This window comes from Hippocampus comes, unplaced genomic scaffold (genome assembly GCF_001891065.2).
Source record: "Hippocampus comes isolate QL1 unplaced genomic scaffold, H_comes_QL1_v1.1 scaffold9, whole genome shotgun sequence".
Taxonomy (NCBI): domain Eukaryota; kingdom Metazoa; phylum Chordata; class Actinopteri; order Syngnathiformes; family Syngnathidae; genus Hippocampus; species Hippocampus comes.
This window is the reverse complement of record NW_017805275.1, coordinates 714,755-733,713: the sequence shown is the minus strand read 5'-3', so window position 1 is coordinate 733,713 and position 18,959 is coordinate 714,755. Positions and strand designations below refer to the sequence as shown.

Here is an 18,959-nt window from a genome sequence, read left to right as displayed (position 1 = left end):
AGCAGGATGCCATGGCGGGTCAGCCGGGAGTAGTAAATGTCCACGAGTGGGGGCAGAGAGACACCAATGATCTTCTCAGCTGTTCTCACGGTGCGCTGCAAGGTCTTTTGGCAGGACACAGTGCAAGCACCATACCACACAGTGATACAGCTGGACAGGATGCTCTCAATGGTGCCTGTATAAAATGTCTGCATGATGGGGGGCGGGGCTCTTGCTCTCCTCAGTTTGCGGAGGAAGTACAGGCGCTGGTTGGCTTTTTTGGCCAGTGATGCGGTATTGTGGCTCCAGGACAGGTCTTCAGAGATGTGCACTCCCAGGAACTTGGTGTTGCTCACTCTCTCCACTGTGGCACCGTTAATGGTCAGTGGAGCATGCTGGGAGTGCGCCTTTCTGAAGTCCACAACAATCTCCTTTGTGAAGTCCACAACAATCTCCTTTGGTTGGTTATTGTTTCATGCTCAGCACAATCGAGGATTGTTTCCAGAATGCTTTTTTAAGTGAATCATTTCTGATCAATGGGAGACATTAATGCCACCTACAGGATATTGGTCTTGAGCCTGCGTTTTTACCTTTCTCGTGTTTACAGTGTTAGACATATTACTAATATGTATTTGATACATTACGTAAGTCTCATCCATACAGAGTAGAGAGCCTTGGTCAATGAGAGCTTTGAAACATTTTTGATCACAAGACAAAATTTTCTCGGTCAGAAAATTACCTGGTTTAACGTTGCTTGAATCCATATCCGTACATTCACAGCTAACACTTCTGCTAACTGATAATTATCTTACACACTTGCTTTGACACAATACATTGTTTAGACCCAAAATAGATTTAATTCGTATTCAGGACATGAATGTGTTTGCACGTCAGGCTTTTTTTCATGTCTAATTTTAGGGCAAAGAGATTTTATTGACATTCCCCATGTGGGGTCAAAGCTCTGTCATTCTACATAGATACACGAGCTACAGCTTCGTTGCATACCCTAGGTTGTGTTGTGGATAATACCTCAGTGTGTTATGTGTCTGTCCCCCTCACCCCCCTTCCCGAACAATGGCCTTTATTGCCAGGCGCGACACGACACGATCAGTGCTCCTAGTTTTTAATCAGGCTCCGGCATGAGTGTTTTCTTGCCTGGTTGCTCATCCCTGTCACTCAGTTCACTTTTCAGTGACGACGTTTGTGTTCATGGTGGCATGACATTAAACCAGAGCTTAAATTTGCTTGCTGACAGGCGACACAGAAAGCAGGTTGGGGCAAGGGCTGACATTTGACAGGCATTGACAATCCCAAACAAAAATGTTCAATAACTGTAATGAATTCAAATCCAAGAGGGATGTTCATTTGTGTACTCTTCAAGCCAGCACGCTTCACTCTCAGACGACAGTGGAACCTATGACTTCGAAATTGGCAATTCACATCAAACAAACAGCACAATACATGACATTGTGCTCGAGCTCAGCATAATTTTTAGTGTATATTTTTAAAAGTTTATGTAGCGCTTTCCATACTTCGTACAAAGATAAATCTTCAGATCCCCAGAGACTTCCGCAAATCTCACAAGACGTCCGCATATATCATAAAACATCAGCCAAATTTATGAGACTCTGCAATTCTTGCGAGACTTCCACAAATCTTGTTCGACAAACGCAAATCTGCTAGACTTGCAAGTGTCCCGCAAACCTTGCAAGACTCCTGTAAATTCCGCAAGACTCACACAGATAATACAAAACCCATGCCTATCTGGTGCAAGTCAATCTTGAGATACTTCCATATATCCCTTGAGACTTGTCAACCTCGTGAGACTTCTGAAATCCCAACAAGAGTTTTGCAAATCTAGAGAGACTCTTCAAATCACGTGAACTTCCGCAAATCCCCTGGAACAAACACAAATCCTTTGACCATGCGTAAATCTTGCAGGTTCTCCTGAAAATCCCTCGGGACGTCTATAATTCTTGAGTCCTTGACAGTTCTCACATAGCTTGGGAGACTGTTGAAAAGACGTTGGCAAATTTTGTTAGACTTCCGCAATTCCTGCCAGACTTGGGCAATGAGATGTCCTCAAATCCCATGTGACATCCGCAAAGCCTGTGAGACTTCCACATTCCTTCCAAAAATGTACTCAATGAGGCCCAACAGTCTTTTTTGGGGGAGGGGGGGTGCAAACACATGCGACCATCTTTCAATCAATCCATGCTTCCATCCATCCATTTTCTGATCCGCTTATCCTTACAAGGGTCGCAGGGCGTGCTGCAGCATATCCCAACTGTCACTGGGCAGGAGGAGGGATAAACCCTGAACTGGTTGCCAGCTAACCGCAGGGCACGCATAGACAAACAACCATTTGTGCTCAAAACCACACTCAAGGACAATTTAGAGCAGGGGTCGGGAACCTTTTTGACTAAGAGAGCCATAAAAGCAAAATATTTGGAAATGTATTTCAGTGAGAGCCATATATATATATATATATATATATGTATATACACACACACACACGCATACAATACATCCTGATTTATATAGCGTTTTCACAACAGCAGCAGCTGTAACAAAGCGCTTAACAAAACAGTTAACATAAACTAAAATAATAAACACAACACTTAACATAAAACACGGACAGTTGTGCAACCCTAACCACTTTTCCCTCATACGCTTTGTTGTTTAAAGCAGTCTGAGATGAAAGAGGAGAGAATGAAAGTGTCCTTTCACCAGAGGATAGAGACATGTATATAAAACTGTATTTTAAAAGTGAATTCAACAAAATGTCAGTATAAGCCTTTTAAATAATTTAGTGATAATACTCACCATTAATGTGACTGGTTTTCTGTTCCTCACTATTGCTAAAAATCCAGCAAAAATAGCGGATGGGACAAGCAATGTCATGGGATCATCTGCAGCCAGTGATGGCCAAGCGGGTGTGTTATAACTTATTAACATGTTGAGTCGCGTGTGTCTTACCCTCCATGGCAGAGGCTCCGTCAAACCCCTGAGACCGACTCACCGAACCCCTGGGGTTCGACGAGCCATAGGTTCCCGACCCCTGATTTAGAGTGTTCTATTAACCTGCCACACAGGTTTATGGAATGTGGGAGGAAACCGGAGTACCCGGAGAAAACCCACGCAGGCACGAGGAGAGGATGCAAACTCCACATAGGAAGGCCAGAGCCGGAATCGAACCCTGCACCTCTGCACTGTGAGGCTGACACCCTAATTAGTTGACTACCGGGCCGCCCCAGAATATAGCTTCCGCAACAATAAGTCAACAATGGGAGAGGATTTGAATGCATATCAGAAAAATGATCTGTTTTGTCTTTATATGCAGACACTTACCTACTGTGGGTTTTTATTTTTCTTTCGAGCCTTGTTTTTACACTTGCATGACAGGAATAGGCTAATTCAGGTTTTATGATGGTGACCCTGAATAAATCAAAGTTATTATTATTTCAGACATCATTATTTTCAACTGGACAAATATTTTCGAAACCATCCCAGATTGGATTATTGTAGTTCCTCAAAAGTTGCACTGACTAAACTTTTTTATACACATCCATCCATCCCTTTTATGGTCATGCAAACATGTAATTGGTCTGGCCTCCGTCTTTTACAGCCTTTCTGTTATTATTTGTTTCGCCATGCTGCAGCCTTAGCAGCTCAGCAGGCCTCAAAGTGGAGTACCATATTAGTCAGACCCCCTTCTGTGCATTAATGACCTGGAGAAAGTGAACATATTTTTCCTTTGGGGAAAGTGCTTTGCCTCTCGCACCATGTGTTCTTGAGGTCTAAATAGCACCCAGCCTAAATTAAAGCTTATTCATGACAGGTCATGAAGGACTTCTGAGGAAATGAATGAAAAGACCAAAATAGAGGAGCTATCAAAAAAGTTTTCATGTGAGGTGCAATGATGCTTTCATAGCCGAAATATAATAGAAGTTATTCCAGGGGAGGCTGAGATGCGTATAAAAGTCATCCACCACGACAGCCTTCAAAAGATTGTTGTGTGTGTCGAAACTCTTTTTTTTTTCCCCCTGAAATGTACACAGCGGGAAGCCGGAGCCCCTCATCAATATGCACAACATTAAATCCACTGAACGTCTCCGGAAAATGCATCTCCCTGAGTTTGGGTATCAGAACCGGAGCTGACATCAGTCCAAGAGGTTTAAGCTAGGAGTCACAAACTGTGGAACTTTCAAAGTCGAACAATCAAGCAGAAACTCACTGGATGTATCTGCCAGAAAATACCTCGAAATCGGTGAGATATCAGCTCAGTACGAATCGAAAGGAAGATGAAAATAAGTTGATAGAATGACATGAATGCTGCTGTCGAAGTGATTCGTCACCAAGTCTACGAGTTCGTGTTTTTTTTTTTTTTTTTGTGTGGACAGGAATGAGGTGAAACCATTGTGAGCCAACAAACATACAGCCTGGATGGCATATCTTTTGTGTCACAATACAGTACGTCAAGCTGATTAAAATAGCGCCTCAAATGCATTTCACCTTGGCATAATATGGCTCATCAATCATTTGACTGATTGTTCTCCAACCTTATGTATTTTTACTTATGGTTGTCACAGCCTCAAATTCAGTACAGTGGCCCTGTTTTTTTAAATATTTTTTATTTGACCTAAAAATGAAATATGAAAAAAAAATGTATGGAAAAATAAATAACAAAACAATTGGTGACAAATTTAAAATTTGAGATATTTAATTGATGATTGAAAATGAAAAAAAAAACCATACCCAGATTTGATCACAGAAGAGTACCAATTCAAAGTATGAACCGGCGTCACAGAAAATTCTAGTGTGGAGATCCCATTGTAAACCCGTCGAGAGCATTTTTAGACCACACTGAACCCCGTCTGCCACGGTTGACGTACTGAAACACCTTTCATGATTGGTTCAAGTTTAGGTTGTCCATAACAGTATCATAAAAGGGTCGGTAAGGAGGAGCTCAGCTCCCCCAGTTGGCGTCACTCCTTTCAAAATCTGCTGCACGCGGCTACTTAAAAGTCCAATGTGCTGATGGGGGCCATTAGATGCTCTTACATTATTGTTACTTCGGCATTTTCTCTTGTCTATTAGCTTTAAAAACCTCTCAGCGTACAATGTATTTTTATTGAAGTGTTCCACATCATTTTTTTGCTCCTTAAGAGGGCTTTCTGCTTGTCAGGAGTTGCATGTTTTTGTATCTGGTGACCAAGAAGGCCAGTAAAAAAAAAAAAAAAAAGATTCTCTGGCCAGATGGAGATTTTATGTGGCGCTCCACACACTTTGTCAGAATGACCACTCCCAGTTAATAAGATCTGAGGTGATCCCGCTGCAGTAAAACTTTGCAGCAGGACTTTTTAACAACCTACTGGAGAGGGCCTGTATGTAAACCTGCATATGGGTCAGACCTGTGAGTTGAGGTTGGGAAATAATTGATTTGTGACAGCTGAAAATGACATTTTTAGGGCTTTGAAAGAAGTACTTTGCGAAATAAAATTCACTGCTGAAATGCAAGCTCTTAAAAACATGGTTACATTTACTTTCGCGGTATGGACCATAATTAACAAATCAGTCAGAGCAAAATCAGTCCTCGAGAATGCTTTTTACACCCACCAACAACCTCACAAACTCATAGCTATTGCTAAACTCTTCCATCCGCATGTAATTCTTCAAGATCATGCAATATTGTGCAAAAAAAGTGCCTAATTTTTTCCACGTACCAGTAGAGGGCAGCAAGGCTCTACAAATGTGCCCTGGCTCTCCTGGGGAGCTTGAACGTGTATTTTCCTCTCTCTGCTCATACCAAGGCATTCATTTTTTTGGAGAGGGAGTGATTCTTCCAAACATCCGATGCCACTCTAATCACCGTGTCATTCTGTAGCTATTTGTCCTGCACTCGGCCTTTGGTCCATGCGCTGATGCCTTTCGCATGAAAGACGTCTTTTGTGATGCAGTATGAAAGTAGCACAAAGATAGGACCCATAGTATTGCGCGCACACTGCCGATCAAGGCTGATTCAGTTTGATTGGTTTGTCCTTTTTGCCCTGAGTTTGTACATTTGCTATAGCCTTGGAACATTCATTCATTCAAGGACTAATTAATACTGCCATTTTGTCCTCTCGTCTCGCTCTACCTTGGGGTTTGAAATAAAAAGAAATATGTGAGCAATGAACAGTGTTCGCCTGTGGAAGGACATGATCTGTTTCAAGACTGGTAGCTGAAATGAAAGCTGTTATTTCGCGTGTGACATTGATGCTTACATTGATAGCACTTTAAACAGATTTGTATTGTAATCAGCATGGTAAAAGTAGAGGTGACGTGTTTTGAACTTATCGCAACACTGATACGTTTCAAAGAGGTTCATCTCTATGTTGATGAGAGGAATACGGTCACATGAAATGCGTACTCACCCAAAATGAAAGTGGATTCAATTCGCCTCTTAAAGGCTACATGCAATTCATTTTACAGCACATATTTCTTCTTGCTTGTCTCTAACACAGAGATCCCACAAAATTGCAGAATTCATGTTGTAAACAAAGATCAGTTTTCCTTTTGCATAGGACTGAGAAAAGTAAGAATATTGCTGCAATATAACTTGGGAGCTTTGACACTATGACAGTATCACATAATTGGCTGATCGGCAGGTAGACGATGCAGTTGAATACTCTACAGACAGCAACATTTTTTTTTCAACTAATCTGTGTTAAACATCATGCCCCTGTTTAGAGCTGGGCAATATGACAATGTATATAGTGAAGAAAAGATTATATCCCGTCACTTCGTGTCTACCGTCGAGCCTATCCCAGCTGTCTTCGGGCAGTAGGCGAGGCCCACCCCTGAACTGGCTGCCAGCTAATTGCAAGTCACACACAGACAAATAACCATTTGTGCTCACAATCACACCTATGGACAATTTTGAGTGTTCCATTAGCCTGCCATGCATGCTTTGGAATGTGGGAGGAAACCGGAGTTCCCAGAGAAAACCCACGCAGGCACGGGGAGAACATGCAAACTCCACACAGGAAGGCCAGAGCCGGAATCGAACCTCTGCACTGTGAGGCAGACTTGCTAACCAATCGATCACCGTGGTATTACAAACATACGGTGCAAAATGAAATCACAATAAATGAAAATAAATACAGTTGGTAAATGCAAATATTGAATAGTACTACTTCTGCCACTTTCAAGAATAGGTTGTATTTTGTGTTTTTGGGATAGGTGGTTAAAGTAAAAGCTAGAATTTTACTCCACTGTATTTCATTAGGGCGCACAGTGGAGTAGTAGTTAGCACATTTGTCTACTCCGTTTTTAGTTGTGTACTGAAGACATTTGGGTTTCAGATCAAACGATGGCCATGAGACACAAGTTGAGAATTCCTGCTTTTATATCATGGTATTCACATCTCGATGTGTTGAATAGCTCAGAAGAGAGCACCTTTGGACAGATAGGCCCTATCTTACCTGTCATTAGAAAATGTATCTATGGATTAGATCAGACTGACTGCCAGTAATTGTTTCATTCTTTGCCTATATTGTGTTACAAGGATGAGCTAATAGATTGGGGAAGATTCTTTGTCAACGTACTCTTTTAAGATGACTCCCCTTAATGTGTTCATACGCTTTCATCTCCATTTTGTTCAAATGTCACTCACTGTCTTCCTGCTCATCTTTTGTCTAGGAGGACATGAATCTGAATGAAGAGCGAAAGGCGCCTCTACGCGGGAAGGACTTGAGCACCAAACGGGAGATGGTTGTTCAGTACATCTCAGCCACCGCCAAATCTGTAAGTCAATCAACTCAAGCTATGTTTTTATTTTTTTTTTCCTTGTCCGAAGTTAAACGTGCTTACCCAATAACAGGAGTCGGCGTGCTGAAGTGTGGTGATGATTCTCCTTGTGAATCTCCAGAATGAGTTCAGCCTTGATTCCTTTGCTTTTGCAGTATGGCTTGCTTGCACTTCTGTTGTCTCTTCACTTTCCACGCTTTACACCTTTAAATATTCTGATTGCCGTCTGATTTTCCCAACCCTCGCACCCACCGTAGTTTTGTTCCCATCATGCTGCAACCGCTATCACAGGGTAATAGTAGGCACTCGCTCGCTCACTCACTCAATGCTAGGTGGATGGTCAGTGCTTATCAAGCTGTTCGCTTGCATGCAAGATTTTTGGTTTTTGGGTTGTTGTGTGCTTGCATGGAAGTTTCTCGGTGACACTTTCACTTATCGTTTGGTAAAGGGGTGCAAATGGATGCGACAGCAATCTTGCAATTAAAAAAATACATTGTCAAAAACTGTGAACACAAGCTATTAGTGGGAATTTTATCTTGCATTTTAAACAAAACGGAACCCATGTGCTTTTCCACTTAATTGTACAGTGTATGTGTTTATTTCATACTTGGGCTGAATTTCGAGGATGTCAGTACTGTATCTCATTTTATGGTATGGTCATCGGCTCAGAACTACGAGACAGATGGGATGTTAAATGTCAGTTTGTCTCATTAATACTCGATTCAAAAATAATAATGCAATGATAATAATAATGATGATCCTGTATTTCATAATATTTGTTCTTTATTAATTGCTGTGGCCCAAGTAGTTGCCAGGTGCAGCCATTCAAGACCACTAAATGCCTTCCTTAAATAGATGGTTCATTCCCAACAGGAAATAAAAAAAATCAAGTACAACCACATTTGCCTCTGTTCATAGCAAGTTTATTGTAGTCAACGAAAATTAACCAAAAAACTAAATTAACAACAACACCAAAAATAAAATAAAATACATTCTCGTTAACAAAACAGAAATAAAATGAAAATGCCTAAAAAAAATCAAAAAAAAACTAACATAATTTCCAGACAACAAGTCACTGATTTTTTTCCCCCCACGCTTTGAAACCTGCGGTTTTTAAATTTGCTGCAGTTTTTTTTATGGATTGTTCTAAAATGGCTTCATGCCGCCAATACATTTCCTGATAATCTTGTCATGTCCGACCAAAAAAAATTCTCGAACACGTCACAGTAGACCGATGGAACTGAGTTGCGCTCATACTGAATCTTCATGTGTTATGGTTTACACTGAGCCTTGTATTCCGATGCGAATCAAACCGCATTACCAAATAGAATAAAATGCTATTTTTGTTCGACATGGGCATGTGATTGTCCCAAAATGTTGCGCGCATCCATGTTTTTGTTGACCTCATTTGTTTTTTACTGCATTTCTCCTTCAAAGTACGATTTATTTTGTTTTGAACTTTAATTTCACTTGTGGTAAATTATAAGATACTTCATGTTGAACATCTTTTTTTCAAGTTCACTTATCTGTAGTTGAATATATAAATGACCTTGGCAAGACTTGTTTTGCTTAATGCATTCCAAAAAAAACAATCTTGGTGGCTCGTCAACAATCATCTATGAAAGAGTGATTATTTTTATTCTCCCTTCGCAAGCTTCCCGAACCTGCAAAGCATCATCAGTTATTTGCCTCCTCATTGTCGTGGTAATTAAACGGCATTATTGATAATGATGATTTTTCTGAGATGATGGAATTCCTCACCGGGCCCATTATGCTTTGTGAGCAATGATATTTTATTCAAATGACTAACACAATGTGTGTAGTCAAAAGACAAGAGAACAAAACGTCATGTCTCTCAGCACCTCGCTGTTGCTTTCATTAAGATGTGACGGGGATGGTTGAACGTCAGTGTTGACATATTATTGAGTGCCACAGGCGGGTACCCTGCGGCAATAAAAAGTGGAGCCTTTCTTCAAGTGCTCTAAGTCTCTGTTCTCTTAAATGGGGGCGATGGGACAGCTTGAGATTTGGTAAAAAAAAAAAAAAAAAGAAAAAAAAACCCACAACTAAATAAATACTAAAATATTTTGAAAATCAACGTTTGCCGCAATTATTCAAATTGGCCTGATAAAAGTTTCTAAATTATGGATTTGGTCTGAATAAAATAGACATAGGTATCTTGCCACTTTAACAAAAAGCATTAAAAATACCTTTGATTGATATCGTGCCCTTCAGATTATGTCACTAAACACCTTTTACTTAAGGCCAAAAGTGCTAGCAAGATGGTGAATGAAATGTCACATGATCTATTGAAAATATTGTAATAACTCTGATGGCAAGAATGTTTAACATCCTGTGACAACAAATAAACTCCGTTAGGCAATTCGAGGCAAATATTGCTTGTGGAAATGTAGACCAAATGATTCATGCAGGAATGTTGGAGTGTTGGTTCGCTGTGGTGCTCTGTGTTTTTATTTGCCTCACGAGATTGCAGCTCGGGTTTGGGCCTTTCGATCTTTGCATTTTCCTCTCAGTTGTTGATGGCTTTTTCAAAGTCCAGATAGAATCTGCCTCTTTTTTTACTGCCGTAACTAAAAAGGCATATAATATTTGCCCAATGTCAATTTGCGTTTTTTTTTTTTTTTATTTTATTTATGTTGCCTCGACATTGATTTGGCTTTAAATAATCACCCAGAGTAAACAGAGTTAAAATGCATTGAGGGGGAGGTGTACGTCTGTCCACTGACAGAAAATGAATACAGATTTTTCTCAGCTGTACAAGTTTTGTGCACAGTACAAGCGTGTAAAATGACCTGAATAGCATAGTGTCCATGAACGTGGTCGGAAACGTGATCTAATGTGGAGAAAGGCAAATTCTTTTGTTCACCCAAGTAAAAATGTCTTTCCAAGTCAAGGCAATAGTTATTCCTTTCTCCTCCCTCTCATGAATGGCTACCTCTGTATCACCAGGCAAGATTGAGAAACACTCCGCACTTCTCCGCAGGAGTCTTGCAAATAACACCCACCAACCGAAAGGAATTGCTTTTTTTTCCATGGGAGAATTTGCACATGACCCATTTGAATATAAGCGGTGTTTCCACAGAAAAGATCCTCGCTCTGCTTTGCAGCAGCGTGTCCTACGGATGTCCTTGACCATCAGCTTTGCATGAACACCTTGTCCTTCACCTGCTTTCATTATTTCCTGCCTTTTTTATGTTCACCAACCCTATTTCAACCGCAGCGTTTCCTGTAACACCGTTAACTCCTTTCTCTGAGATTGTGTTTGTCTGCCAACTAATTTCATGTTTGATTCAAAATCTGCTCCTCCTCAAATGCTTGAGGTGTGTGCTGGGAGGGTCTTGCTGAGAGAAATGTCCAACATTCTTCTTGCAGTTGTTTTCAGATATCATTTTGTTCAACAGTCACATGCGGGGGCACCGATGAGGTTGAAGCTGTACAATTTGGAATTAAACCAGATTTTTTCTGAAAAAAACAACAACAATAAACAAAAAAAAAAACATGCCTATCAAGTCACACAAAACTTTTGGACAATTTGCAAAGAGAGTGCGTCTTATTAGATCAGTTCAGCGTACTTCAAATAATTCGGGCAGGTTACACGTTTTCTTGAACTTTCTGTTGAGGCCTTTGTGCCTCATGTCATATAAAGTCACTTAAGTCCAAATGTTGTTGTTCCAACAACTGTTAGGTGAGACCCCAGACTACATTATATGACCAAAGGTATTTGTTCACCTATCCAAAGGACCAGAATCAGGTGTCCTAATCACTGGGCCTGGCCACAGGTGTATGAAATCAAGCACCTAGGCAGACGGACTGTTTTGACAAACATTTGTGAAAGAATGGGTCGCTCTCAGGAGCTCAGTGAATTCCAGCGTGGAACTGTCATAGGATGCCACCTGTGCAACAAATTCAGTTGGGAAATTTCCTCGCTCCTATATATTCCACAGTCAACTGTCAGCTTTATTCTAAGATGGAAAAGTTTGGGAACAACAGCAATTTAGCCACAAGGTGGTAATGCCATGTAAACTGATGGAGAGGAGTCAGGGGATGCTGAGGCACATAGTGCCAAGAGGTCGCCGACTTTTTGCACAGTCAATTGCTACAAAGCTCCAAAGTTCATGTGGCCTTCAGATTAGCCCAAGTACAGAGAGCTTGGTGGAATGGATTTCCATGGCAGAGCAGCTGCATCCAAGCAATACATCACCAAGTGGAATGCAAAGCGCTGGATGCAGGGGTTGGAAGGAAAGCACACCGCCACTGGACTGTAGAGCAGTGGAGACGCCTTCTCTGGAATGATGAATCACGCTTTTCCATCTGGCAATCTGATGGACGAGTCCGAGTTTGGAGGTTGCATTGCATGGAGGTTGGACTGCATCATGCCAAGTGTGAAATTTGGTGGAGGAGGAATTACGGTGTGGGGTTGTTTCTCAGGAGTTGGGCGTGGCCCCTTAGTTCCAACGCAAGGATCTTGGAATGCTTCAGGATACCAAAACATTTTGGACAATTCCAGTCTCCCAACCTTGTGGGAACAGTTTGGAGCGGGCCTCTTCCAACTTGACTGTGCAACAGTGCACAAAGCAAGGTCCATTAAGACATGGATGACAGAGTCCGGTGTGGATGAACTTGACCGGCCTGCACAAAGTCCTGACTTGAACCCGATAGAACACCTTTGGGATGAATTAGAGCGGAGACTGAGAGCCAGGCCTTCATGACCAACATCAGTGTGTGACCTCACCCATGCGCTTTTGGAAGAATGGTCAAAACTTCCCATGAACACACTTCTCAACCTTGTAGACAGCCTTCCCAGGAGAGTTGAACCTGTAGTATCTGCAAAAGGCGGACCAATATCATATTGAACCCACTGGGTTCGGAATGGGATGGCACTGAAGAAGTCTCAATGTGAGTCAAGGCAGGTGAGCAAATACTTTTGGTAATGCAGTATAGTGTATCTCACAAAAGCTTAGTTCAGAAATCATTACAGGATTACTTGAATTTTCGGCAGATTTTGACTTTGATGTTGCCTACGGTCATTTGATATCAGAATTCAACCCCAAAGTTTCCCCAAAAATTAAACCTACATTTCTCATCATGTGTCTCTTAAAACCATAGTTCCGAGAGCGCATAATGAAATTAATTCTTCCCATTTAGTTTTTTCTTTTCCTTTCTGGCAATGCCATAACGGTCATACATTTCAAAATTAAACCAACATGCCTCTAAAGCCTCCGAAGGAGCTCAGGAAATTGTTACCAACATGTCAGATGAAATGCATGGCATTAATGTCTTCGAAATTCAAACTTTGAAAATCAAACTGCCGTCATTTGGGACAACGTGCAATCCATCAGATATTCATCAGCATTCCAGAATGTATTATTCAACCTTAGAAGTTCCTTTTTAATACCAATCCATCCATCCCTCCTAAAATACTATTCTGTGGTGCACATAATTACATACATGTTGGACTCTACTCTTCAAGCTCCTCCCTCACAGTTCTGTGTGCAATCTCAAGACAGTGTCTGATTATTAGAGGAGCTTCCTTCATACCATGCTCTGATTTTTTTTCTATATTTTGTGTGGCATCAACTGTGGAAAAGGTTGTAATCAACATACAGTATTGTTGAGTCAGCATAAATGATTCCGGGTATGTTAAGTTGCATGCTGGAGAGCGGTGGCTACAAGGACTGATTAAAAAGCACGGTGTCACACACCAGGTGGCGGCTCGCGTACAATTGACTTTGCGGCAGCTGCAAAGTCTTGCGAGGCAGCAGGAGTCTCATGAAAAGACATGGGAAATAAGATTAGGAGAGACACCAGTAAGAGAGAAATTAAAAGAGCAAGAGGACGGCGGTAAAAGGCAAAAGGCGCAGCGTGTTATTCGATGAGATGTAATCAATATGCATTTCCTCAGATGCAATAAAGGGAAGCTCTTCATTGGAATGTAGTTGTCTGGTGGAGAGACACCCTTAACGCTGTGAAAGCAGGGCCACTAAACATTATTATTGACAGATACATTATACACTCTATCTGCATGCTGTTCACATGAGAGATTCCTGATGAAAAATGATCACACCATATATCTCTGGGCCTGGCAGACGGACAGGCAGGCAGGAGTTAAACTCACTCCTATATTTTTGTTTGTCTGCCAAGTTTTGCCAGTTATGACGAAAAACCGATTTGCTGCCAAGCTCATTTTTCAAGTTTTTTTTTTTTTTTTCCTTTTTTCAGGTCCCACATCACACAGAAATCTTGAGACAAATACACCACACCAAACGGTTAAAGTAGGGAAGGAGAAGATACACATCTGGCTGGTGGCCATTACGTCACAACCCATGCTTGACACGGTCACAATCATTCTTAGATATTGCTGAAATGGTTACGCTTGTTTAATCAAGACCCAGCATGATATGTTGCTGTACCTCATTGACCTCGGGAAGAATAATGGTAGCTGCGGCACACCAAATGGGTGTGAATTGCACACCTTGATGTCAATGTAATATTAAAAATAATAATAATACATTTTATTTATAAGCACCTTTCAAAATAGTCATGGAAACGTGTTATGCTAAGTCGAGCAATGTAACAGAACATGTTGGAGATAAAATTTGCCCAACTTGAAACATAATTATGTTACTAGATCTTTTTTTTTTTTTGAGGGGGGGTGTCATGTGATCAGTGGCACAATACCCAAGTCACATGATTGGTGGCCACGTGATGACACTCATTTTGCTTTTGACTTGTAATGAATAATGAAAATAAAGGCCTAAATTGTTTTTTCAGAAAAGAAGAAACACTGAACCACATACTGATGATTATATTTATTCATCATTTAATTTCAGGCGTAGAATTGAATGATTTGCTCAACTCAGGATGTTACTGATTTTAGGAGAGGTGGTGGCCAGCATGCCGAGGAGATGAAGGCAAAAGTCTTTGGGGGCAAAACTCGGCCATTATTTTAAGAGTATGACAATAAATAAACACATTTAATGTTCGTCGTGGACCATGTTACCCAAGTCCTGACGATAACGTAGTGGCGTACATTTTGTATAGCTTACAAAAAATTCTGACGCTAACTTGTTGCCTGGTGATAGTTTCCTTCGAAGAGCGCCAATGCGCTAGTTTGATACCCGATGCCAAACATTAATGAAGCCTTATAGATGTGAGGCCAGCAGCACACTCCACCCTTCATTTTAGCTAATGCATCGCTACATTTGAGCAGATCAGCTGAAAAGATGACTTCATCATTTCCACAGTTGTTGCCATATAATGACTACCGGTATATACAACAGGGAGGAGAAGCTGGAATGGTTTGCATGACGCCTGTTTGATTAACCAAACCTGCCTTTTTGATTAACACCTGAAACATCTGGAAATTTAGAGCTCCAAAACAGACGTTTTCTTCTATATGTGCTTCTAAGAGCAAAAGAGTCCTCTTGTCAAATATTATATTCATAAGAATGTTAGCTGTGTCATGTTTGATGGACAATTTGTAATATCACACAAGTTAACGCTCATGCCTCAACGTGTAATTGTCTGGCCTACTTATGACTGTGCTGTTTGTGTCTTTTTGCACATTAACCTTCTCCGCTGATTGCTGCATGCAGATAACTGGGAGCAAAGTTGCGGTAAGTAGTCCAATATTTTTATTTGACTTCTGTATCTATTTCTGTCTTGACCAGATGCATATTGTGAAAATACTTAATGTCGACGTGTGGGACGATGGGGTTCGTCCTCTTGGCGGTCGAACATTCAAAAAATCTTGCATCCCTTTTAAAATTGATATTGGAAAAAAAAAATCAAATGCCCATCCCGATTGTATATACAGACAAACGTAGCGAGATTATTAACTGTTATCATTACTTTAGTAAAGGTATTTGTTGCTTTTTCATTTATCTGCATAGTACATATTGTCGTGGATGGTCTTTGTTTTTTGTGATCGATTGCATTGTTCTTTAATTCTCCACCTGAAATGTGACGACTTATTCATGGACTTTGGTGCCATTCTGGCATATGTTTTGTTAGCTTGAGAAAGGTTTTGTTTTTGTGCTTTCAGGAACAAAAAACGCAAACATCAATAACATGTCTAGTCGTGCATTTGTATGACATTTGATTGGCCTTTTTTTTAGTGGTGTGAAGCATTTTGATGCTTAACAGGACGACAGACAAGGTAACGCAGCGCACGGTGCCGCAGCCTTTGCTCTGTCCTTGTTCTCAGACAAAATGCCCCTTTTAAACCATTTCACATCGTCATTTTTTATTTTTTTTTTATTGATTGCAGTTTTTCCGTCCTTTGTCCAATTGTTCTTTTGTGTTTGTTTATTGCCTGTGGGGAGAGTGGGGTCTTAGCTTCGCTTGTATTGATGCGGGTAAACTTGCTCTCCTTTCAATGGCAATGGTGATACTGTATTGTGTTTAGTAAATGGAATAAGACATAATCGCCCCAGTCTACTTGTTGGAAATGCATGGGACTACTTTTAATGGTGCCTCAAAGAATGTCACATGAACACCTTATCAAGAACGTTCTTACTTATGTAAGGCAGTTAAGGTAGAAAGATGGACTTTATTTATCTGTTGAAAAAATTAAGTAATATATGTAAGCATGATCGGACATTTTATCAGATTTTTAAAAATTTATTATTATTATTATTATTTTTATAACCCACGTATAGCCACGACCAGGCAGGTCCAGCAAACATTCATGGTTGTGCATTTTTTTTCTTTTCAACAGTTTTCTTATTTTGGGTCAGGGGACACATTCTTCTCATGATGTTCCCATGACATTTTGATGGGAAACAATGCTTTTATCCATGATAAAACATACTCTGCTATTTATTATGAACAGCAAATTGAAATTTCATTTGAAAAACATCAAATGGGGCGGGCACAGTGGTTGACTGGTTCGCAGATCTCCTTCGCAGTTTGGATGTTCTCCCTATACCTGCGTGTTTTCTCCTGGTACTCCGGTTTCCTCTCACATTCCAAAAACCTGCATGGTAGGTTGATTGAACGCTCTAAAATTGTCTATAGGTGTGACTATGAATGGTTATTTGTCTTTGTGCGATTGTCTAGTAACCAGTTCAGGGTGAACCCCACCTACTGCTTGAAGACAGACAGCTGGTATAAACTCCAGCACGCCCGCGACCCTTGTGAGGAAAAGCAGTTAAGAAAATGGATGGATGGATGTAAAATCCCCGACAAGGGACAGGGTGATTAGAATTTGAAGATATTTTTGTTTACAAAACAAATAAGCATCACCCTCTCTTCATGGTCATATTTTGTACTAAATTTGATCTGAGTAGCCTTAAACAGGTCTTCAAATTGACTGAGTGAAACCAACAGGTACCACTGAGCACTGGACTTTCTTTAACCAAAACAGCAGTGTGGGACAAGGCTTAAGAGTCTCTCAGATGAATTCAAGTGTGAAGTCTTCCTGCGGGTTGTAAATGATCTCCCTGTGCAGTATTAACATGAGATTTTCATGTGGAGGCAGCGTCACTCGGTTAAATTAAAATTTGGGTTTGCAAAATTTGCATTCCGGTTGACTGACGTGCGACCACTCCAGATCCTAAATTCTATTCGGATCCAGGGGAACAATATGTCAATATCACAGCTGACGCATTTAGCAATAGATTGTGCAGGTGACACATGTTGAAGCCTCGCCAGATTGCTCTTGTTAAAACCGGGAGTTGTCATTATAAAATACAAGGGCAGGAGGAAGCAGGAGCAAAGAGCAGGAGGAAGCTTTGTTTAGCCTGGTTAGTTGGTGGTTGGTCACAGTTAACTCCCTGCTTTGCTGGCAGATTCCCATTTTCACGCTGTCAGCGTGTGTCATTGGGATGGAGCGCTCTCACTTATGCTGGGGGGAGAGAGCTGGCTCGGATTGTCTGTAGGGAACGTGCAAGTCTAACTCCTCTGTCTCAGGCATGAAATTTCTCTGACATTCCCTGCTCTCCCGCTATAGAATGAGCTAGGAATAGAGAACGGTGTAAATTGGATCTAATCCAGTTTGACCAGCGTGCAAATGTGCAACATTTCTAAGTCTCAAATACTCTTTCCACCTCAAGCTTGAGCGACGGATGTGCAGAATACAGAGAACCTACAATACCTGCTCATCTTTAAGAAACACGTCTGCAGGTGTTCGAACCGGGTGCCTTTGCTTCGGCACAGCAGCACAGTTACCTGCTGACCGTTTTGATGCTTTTATAGCATTAGCCCCCGGAATGATTGCCCTGATTTACGTCACAAGTCAAAGGCCAGCTAGGAGCAGTCCATCAGACTCCACTGGTGTTGCTGTGGAAGCACACTTCCCCCTCTGCGGACTCCCATTGACAAGCTGAGATGGCACGCTGCTGAGACTAGATGAGTGCTACACAATTCACATGAAGGATAAGAACATGGAGGCTTGCTGTCACGTGTGGTACAGAATTTGGACCCAGAAGCAGACAATCCACAGAAGTGAAAAAAAAAACATTTATTTACAAAAATACAAAGTAACAACAGAGAGCAGTACATGGAAAAAAATCTTGACGTTCTCACATGTCTCAGAGCAACTCGAGCTAAAATACAGAGAGACATCAGGCCATGCTCAATCTTACATGACACAATTAATTTGACCATAGAAACATCAAGGACCCAACCCAAAATGCAGTCATCACAGTCAGAATACAGTTTGGTGATAAGTAGCAACATCCAAAAACAGTGGAAAGACGCAACCTTTTGCCTGATGTACATCATATCATATGGCCGTAATTGAGTGAAATATAATTCCAACATGGTTATGGTTCGACATCTGGATCCTCTTTAACAGGGGTCCCCAACCTTTTTTGCCCCACGGACCGGTTTAAGTCAGACAATATTTTCAGGGACCGGCATTTAAGGTGTGGCGGATTAATACAACAAAATAATATGGTATGAGCTGCATGAAAACTGTGGTGTTTTCGAAATATAATAATAAACACAAGGAGCGTCTAATCTGGTCGCAACACTCTTATCGCTCTGGTAATGTTTAATGCCTTCAAAATACGATACAACGCAAAGTGCATGAAAATGACGACTCACCACAGCCCCGAGCTTGATTTTCTGCAATCAGACAGTCCCATCTCGGGGTAATAGGAGACAATGACACCTCAAGTGTGTGGTTTATGTCCAGTCTACTTCGTAATTTTGGTTTTAGTCGC

The 18,959-nt window shown here is 41.1% G+C and overlaps 1 protein-coding gene across 9 annotated transcripts in view; it reads left to right on the top strand.

The window, feature by feature from the left end:
- diaph2 (diaphanous-related formin 2) overlaps positions 1-18,959 on the top strand; it is a 375,631-nt gene that overhangs the window by 16,755 nt on the left and 339,917 nt on the right. For 8 of the 9 annotated variants that reach the window (XR_002168264.1, XM_019869829.1, XM_019869828.1 and 5 more), the window contains 2 exons: positions 7,663-7,767; positions 15,387-15,407. Coding sequence is in view for 8 of the 9 variants with exons in the window: in XM_019869829.1 (XP_019725388.1) it covers positions 7,663-7,767; positions 15,387-15,407 (126 nt within the window). In the remaining variant the exon portion in view is untranslated. The remainder of the gene's footprint in view (positions 1-7,662; positions 7,768-15,386; positions 15,408-18,959) is intronic. The other variant, XM_019869831.1, reaches the window with a different exon arrangement.